The sequence below is a fragment of the Nannospalax galili genome, unplaced genomic scaffold, assembly GCF_000622305.1.
Source record: "Nannospalax galili isolate Female #2095 unplaced genomic scaffold, S.galili_v1.0 scaffold183, whole genome shotgun sequence".
Taxonomy (NCBI): Eukaryota; Metazoa; Chordata; class Mammalia; order Rodentia; family Spalacidae; genus Nannospalax; species Nannospalax galili.
Window position 1 is genome coordinate 2,306,706 of NW_008350555.1, and position 7,426 is coordinate 2,314,131.

Here is a 7,426-nt window from a genome sequence, read left to right on the forward strand (position 1 = left end):
AGGCTGTCGGATCCCCTGGGACTGGAGTTACGGACAGTTGTTAGCTGTCATGTGGGTGCTGGGATTCAAACCCGGGTCTTCTGCAAGAACAACCAGTGTTCTTAACCACTGAGCCATCTCTCCAGCCCCTATTTGGGCCTTTTTTTGTGTGTGTTCTTGAAACAGGGTCTCCCTGTAGCCCCAGCTGCCCTGGAACTTACTGTGTAGACCAGGCTGACTTTGAACTCACATAGATCCGCCTGCCTCTGCCTCCCAAGTACTGGGATTAAAGATGTGTGCCACCACACTCAGCAAAAATAATAAATAAAATATTTTTTGAAAAAAAAGGTAGCTGTATGCATAAGCCAGCAGGCAGTGTACCTCCATGGTTTCTGCTTCAGGTTCCTCCTTACGTTGCTGCCTTGTCTTCCCTCATGGATGGACTGTAGTGTGAGCCAACAAAACCTTTTCCTTTCCAAGTTGGTTTGGGTTAGAGTGTTTTATCATAGCAACAGAAAGCAGACTAGAGCAACCTCTGAGCCATACCCCCAGCCCTGTTTAATCGTTGACAAGCCTTCTCTTTCCCTCTCTTGTATTCTTCGCCTGTGTGCCTCCCTTTCCCTCTCATCTCTTTTTTCCCTTGCTCTCTCTCCATCACTATACGTGTGTGTGTGTGTGTGTGTGTGTATTCACACACATAATTTTTTCCTATTTGAGTTGTTATACACATTATTACCCTAATCTAAATATTTCAATATTTCCTAAAAATGGGGATGTTTTCCAGCTGGGCATGGTAGCACATGTGCCCATAATCCTAGTGCTTGAGAGACTATGGCAGAAGGACTGAGAGTCAGAGCTTAGGCTGTGTAGCAAGGACTCTCTCAAAAGAAAATGCCTCACACTAAATAAATAAAATAAATAAATAAATAGGGACAGTTTCTTATATAGAACATTTAGTAACATCAGTAAATGTAACTTTTTTTTTCAGACAGTCTCACTCTATAGCCCAGGATGGCTTAGTGCTCACGGTGTAGCCCAGGCAATTTGTGGCAATCCTCTTGCCTTAGCCTCCCAGGTGCTGGGATTATAGATGTGTGCCACCACATCCCATCTAACATAGAGTTCTTTTGATTTTTGAGGTACTGGGGATTGAACCTAGGGCCTTGCACATGCTAGGCAAGTGCTCTACTAAGGGACGTTGTCCATTGGTGCTTTTTTTTTTTTCCAATTTTTTAGATAGGGTCTCATTATGTAGCTCTGACTGGCCTGGGGCTTGATATGTAGACCAAGCTGGCCTTTAATTTAGAGAACAGCTGCCTCTGTTGCCACCCCGCCCCACCCCCAGTGCTGAAATTAAAGGAGTGTGCCACGATACCAGGTGTTTGTTGTTATTTTTTAAAAATAGGGTCTTTACAACTCAGACTTGCATAAAACTTGTAGTGATCCTCCTGCCTCAACTCCCAAATGTTGAGATTACCCATGCATGCTCTGATTTTTTTTCTTCTGTGTTTTAGTTACTTGTCATTTTTAGAAAAGTGGGTTATTTCTCCTGGGGGAGAAAGTTTGAATAGAAGATATAAGCACAGAAATCAGGGAAGGTCTTGTTTTTATTTAAAAGTGGAATCATTAAATGAGTAAGAACAGCAAGAGGAAAGACAGTGGAAAGTGTTAGAAATATCATCTTCACTTGGAAATGTTGTGAAATGCTTTTCTGGAGCTACTTCTTTTTCCTCATGTTTAACACAGCTGCCTGTCTAGTGGTGACATACTACAAATGCCTCTTTACCTAGCTTTGAATTTGTTGATCTAGTTTAAATTCATATCTAGAAAAGTCATTTCCAGTATCATCCACAAACTTATAACACCTTTGTTTTTTTAGGCTGTCAAGAGACACAATCTGACTAAACGATGGCTTATGAAAATCATCGATGAAAGAGTAAGTTGAAATTGTCCAAGTCTTCAGGATTTTGTTTGCGTTTTGTTTTTTGCTTTTTAAACACTTAGGTTAATTTTTTGTGGAAGAAATGTTTTAATATGTGTATTAATGTTTTGGAGGAAGAAAACTTGGAAAACAATGTCATTTTTATCCATCCCGTATCCCTGCATGCCACTCCTGTTATCCTCTGCTTCCCACCATGAGTCAAATAAGCAGAAACAAGCACCTAGGCAGAAGTGTGGGGTGTGTGTGTGTGTGTGTATGGACACATATGTTTTATTTGTTTATTTATTTATTTATTTTGAACAGGGTCTCTGTAGCCAACACTGGTCTGGAAATCACTACCAACTCAGGTAGTCCTGGTGGCAGTCCTTCTGCCTCAGCCTCTGAAACTCTAGAATTACAGGCATGAGCCACCACTCCCAGCTGTTCAACCAGTTTCATCTATATTGTAACTCCTTCCATTAACCTCTATTAGACATTTTAAAGTATATTCTAGTCATATCATTTGAACTGTAAATTCATAAGTAACTTAAAAGGACTTTCCATGCAGGGCAGGACCAGCCTGGCCTACATAGTGAACTCCAGGCCAGCCAGGGTTACACAGTGAAAACTTGTCTCCAAAAAAAGGCTGTTCTTATAGCACCCACATGGCAGCTAACAGTAACTCCAGCTCCAGGGGATCAGATGCCCTCTTTTCTGACCTCCACAGGCATTGCATGACATGGGTGCACTTGCATACATGCAGGCAATACACTCATACATATAAAATTAAGATAATAAATAAAATATTGTTTATTCTGGAACCAAATATGAGTGAGTGACCATGCAATGGCCTAGGAACACAGATTCAGGTTACCTGAAATTTCATGTTCCAGTATAGAAGGAGTTTCATGAAATTTTTATAGTAACAGAACAAAGAAAAGCCATAAATCAAGACACTTTTCAAATACATTGATGGGAACATTGAGTAGGTAGATACAGCAAAAGAAGAAATCTCAGCTATAGAACTCAGATACTATCTAATGGCATTTTTAGCCTTGTGGTTGGTGGGAGTTAGGGTTTTATTAAGTTAAAACATTCCTAAAGGTTTTTTTTTAATCTGTTAGTCATAAGATGTTAAGTCAGAAACAGATGGGTAAAGAGTGGCTATTTAGGGGCTAAAAATGACCCAAGAGAAATTGTAAATAGGCTTGATCTGCAACTTTCCAAACTCTGCAAGTCTCTTTGACTGCTAATCAATTGGTTAGGCTTGCAGGAAGTTCAGTCCAAGATGCAGGATTTTTCTGGGAACTCCCGTCCACACTGGGCTGGGGATGTAGCTCACAGTGGTAGAGTACTTATTTAGCTGTACAAAAATCTAGGTTTAATTCCTACCACCATAAAAAAATAGATAGGTAAATAAATATAAGAAGAAAGACTGTCAAAGAGCAGAACCATAATATGATTATCATATCTTTTTTTTTTTTTTTTTTTTTTTTGGTCTTTTTGAGACAGAATCTCCCTGTAGCCCCAGTTGGAACTTGCTATGTAGACCAGGATGGCTTTGAACTCACAGAGATCTGCCTGCCTCTGCCTCCCAAGTGCTAGGACTAAAGGTGTGTGACACCATGCCTGACTGAGTATCATATCTTAAAAATTACTAATTCTTGGGGCTGGAGAGATGGCTTAGCAGTTAACAACACTGGTTGTTCTTGCAGTAGACTGGGGTTCGAATTCCAGCACCCACATGATGGCTAACAACTGACCTCCGCCGGCATTGCGTGTCACGGGTGCACTTACCTACATGCAGTCAATACACGCATACACATAAAATTAAAAAAAAATTACTAATTCCTTGATATCATTAAATACAGGCATAACCCTACACCTTTACGCCCACCCCAGTGCTTAGACTTGTGTCCAGATAGTGGAGACAGTAAAGACTGACAAGTCCAGTGAATGGAAACTTGTATTAAATTCTTGGGACTGAGTTCTGGCCCAGCTATGCTGTTAATTGCTCTGGGACCTGGCCTCATTTTTGTAATCTTTTTGGCGCATTTTGGGGTCAGTGTCCTCCTTGGCCCAATATTTAATCTCATACCATTTTCATGAAACTGTACATTCATTATTTATTCTTTAAAATTTTTCTTTTTCAGCCAGGTGTGGTGGCACACACCTGTAGCCCCAGCACTTGGGAGGCAGAGGCAGGCAGATCTCTGTGAGTTCAAGGCCAGCCTGGTCTACATAGTGAGTTCCAGGCCAGCTGGGGCTATAAGGAGACCCTATTTCAAAAAGACAAAAAGCCTTTTTTTTCTTTTTCCTGACAGGGTCTCATGTAGCCCAGGCTACATGAGATGACCGTGAACTTCTGATCCTCCTGCTTCTACCTCTTGAGTGCTAGGATCACAGGTATGTGCTACCATGTCCAGTTTCATGCTGTGTTGGAGATTGAACCCAGGGCTTTGTGTATGCTAGGCAAGCACTATGCCAACTTAGCTATAGCTCTAGTCTTTAAAATATTTTTGTTTTGTTTTTTGTGGGTATTGTGGTCTAAGCCTATAATCCCAGCACCTGACATATGGAGGCAAGAGTTCAAGGTCATTCTAAGCTACATAGGTAATTTGAGGCCAGCTTAAACTACATGGGTCTCAAGTAGTTCAGGCTGATCTCAGATTCACTGTGTAGCAAAGGATGACCTTGAAGTCTTGATCCTCCTGCCTCTACCTCTCAAGTGCTAGGATTATAGGCAAATACTAATGTGCTCAGCTAGATTTTAATGTTATTTTATCTTTATTATCTACTAAAAAAAATCTGCTAAATGTTAGTCTTATTTCTTTAGGCAAAAATTAGCATCTTATCGTTGTAAAACAATAATTCAATAAACTTTATTTGTATTTTCTTTAACTTTAGGAAAAAAATTTGGATGATAAAGCCTATCATAATATCCAGGAACTTGAAAACTATGCTGAGAATACACAGAGCTGTCTTCTGTATTTAACATTAGAGATGTTGGGTAAGTTGTCTGTTCCATACCTCTTTACAAATAAACACATTTCAGATTTCACTTTTTTGTTTTGTCTTTTTTTGAGACAGGATTTCTCTGTAGCCCTAGCTGTCCTGGAACTCCTTAAGTAGACCAGGAGATTTCACTTTTTAATTTGGAAAGTGTAACCAGTTTAGTGCTGAAATTTTTCTTTGTATTATCCACGAAGTAATAACTATGTTTCCACTCTTTTGAGACAGGGTTTCACTGTATAACTCAGGCAGGCCTCAAACTAGAGGCAGTCCTCCTGTCTCAGCTTTCTTAGTGCTGGCTTGGATTGCAGGCATGCACTACCATGCTCAACTATAACTTTTATTTACTTGTTTGTTTGTTTGTTTTAGGGGGTAGATCAGGCTGGCCTTGATCTCACCAGGATCCACCTGCCTCTGCCTTCTGAATGCTAGGATTAAAGGCATGTACTACCACACCTGGCTGTTTAATTGTTTTTTTTTGAGACAGGATGTCACCATGTAGCCTTGGCTGGCCTGAAAATGTCAGAGATCCATTTTCCTCTGCCTCTTGTGTGCTGGGATTAAAAGCATGTGCCACCATGCCTGGCCCAACTTTTATTTTTAATAGAAAGAAAGGGAACATTTCTATCTATATATTTATATTTTTTCTTTGGAGTGCAAGCTATTCTGGATACTCAGACTCTCACAAAAGCACTTTAGGTTCTTCATGGGAATAGTTAATAATCTGGTAAATGTGACAGGATTAAGTTTTTACTATGGCATCTCCTTCAGTTTGAAGAGTCTGTACCATGACTGTTTTTTACCTATTGATAATTATTCCCTATGTCAAAAAAAGAAAGTACAATTATCAAAATTTTTGAGATTTTTCTTTTTCCTCTTAAAAAATTTTTTTTAGATGGTATTTTTCACCTGACTTTGCTCCAAGTTAGTGACATCTTATTGTAATGAGGAATTTATTGGGGCCAAGGACAATGCCATCTCATGTGAAGAAGGAAATATATCTTTATGTCACCCCCCAAAGAATGATACAGTTCCTGTTGAAGATCACAGGACTGCCCTGTACCTTTTGACATGCTTGCCATTACAGAGCAGAGACAAAGAGCTGGTTGAGTGTCTCCTTGAAATGAGGTTGTATGGAAACCACTCAGGGAGGCAGAAATGGAAGACTTGTAAAGTTCTTCCATGATAGCTGATCAAAAGTCTCAGTGTGTTATAGCCATGCTAAAGTTTGAGGAGAAGTTATTTTTAACAAGTTGAGATTCAAGGAACTGGATAGAGGGCTTAGTGGTTAAGAGCATGGGCTGCTCTTGCAGAGAACCTGGGTTTTGTTCCCAGCACCCACATGGTGTCTAACAACCATCCATAACTCCAGTTTTAGGGGATCTGACACCCTCTTCTGGCTTCTGGGGGTGTTGCATGTATGGGTACACTTACATACATGCAGACAAAACACTCATACGTATAAAAAAATAAAAATGAATAGCAAATTGAGATTCAGATACCTGCCAATAGGAAAATAGCTTTTCCCTGGCCCCCGTTTTCCTCTTAAATCCCATTTTCCAGATGTAAGACAACCACTTCTGTGTTCAGATGATTCCTGTTTCTCTTGTTATTCATCAAGGATGATGGAGCAGCCTTGTTTGTTTCTGTTACTCTAGGTGTAAAGGATCTTCATGCAGATCACGTTGCAAGCCACATTGGAAAGGCACAAGGCATTGTCACTTGCTTGAGAGCAACGCCCTATCACGGCAGCAGGAGGAAGGTGTTCCTTCCCATGGATATTTGTGCCATGGTGAGGCAGTCATTTGCACCTGCTGATAATTTGCCAGGGGATACTAGGAGGGCAGTTACTTCTTGGTTTTTTTTAGTTTGTTCTAGTCACTGCTTGAAAGGAATGCTCGATCAAAACACCTTATATACGTGTACGAAGTTCTTAATAAAGTTTTTGTAAAAATTAAAATAAATAAAATTAAAAAAAAAAAAAGGAATGCTCAGTGCTTCCCTAAAATGCTCTTCCTTCTTTTGCCATAGTTACTGAGTTGGAGTCTTATCTGTCAGCTATGTAGGTCCCTGGAGGGTCTAGGAGTAAGAAGGCCCAGAGATCCTCATTTGGCACGGCTTCATGTAGATGATGTACTCCCTCTCTAGCACTTAGAGTAACTATTCCTCGTGCTCACCTGGGCCTGTATTTTATTGGAGGGAGTATGTTTTTGTTGTTTTTGCTTTTGGGGGGTATAGGGTCTTTTGGAGCTTGGGGTGACCTTGAGCTTGATCTATTGCCGAGGAGGACTTGAACTTCTGATCCTCCTGCCTCTATTTCCCAAGTGCTGGGATTTCAGGCATGGCACACCACACCCAGATAGAAATAATCGTTTAAAAATGTTGTCAGAACTTTTGGTTTTTTAATTCTGCCCTTTTAAATTTTTGTGTTTTGCTCTCTTTCTTTCTCCCTTCTTTCTCTTTCCCTCTCGCTTCCTCCCTTTGTCCCCTTCTCTCTGTCCCCCCCCCCCCAAC

The 7,426-nt window shown here is 40.4% G+C and overlaps 1 protein-coding gene across 10 annotated transcripts in view; it reads left to right on the forward strand.

The window, feature by feature from the left end:
* Positions 1–7,426, forward strand: part of Ndufaf6 (NADH:ubiquinone oxidoreductase complex assembly factor 6) — a 29,089-nt gene that overhangs the window by 11,098 nt on the left and 10,565 nt on the right. For all 10 annotated transcript variants that reach the window (XM_008847850.3, XM_029570797.1, XM_029570802.1 and 7 more), the window contains 3 exons: positions 1,859–1,915; positions 4,808–4,910; positions 6,571–6,704. In XM_008847850.3, the coding sequence (XP_008846072.1) occupies positions 1,859–1,915; positions 4,808–4,910; positions 6,571–6,704 (294 nt within the window). The remainder of the gene's footprint in view (positions 1–1,858; positions 1,916–4,807; positions 4,911–6,570; positions 6,705–7,426) is intronic.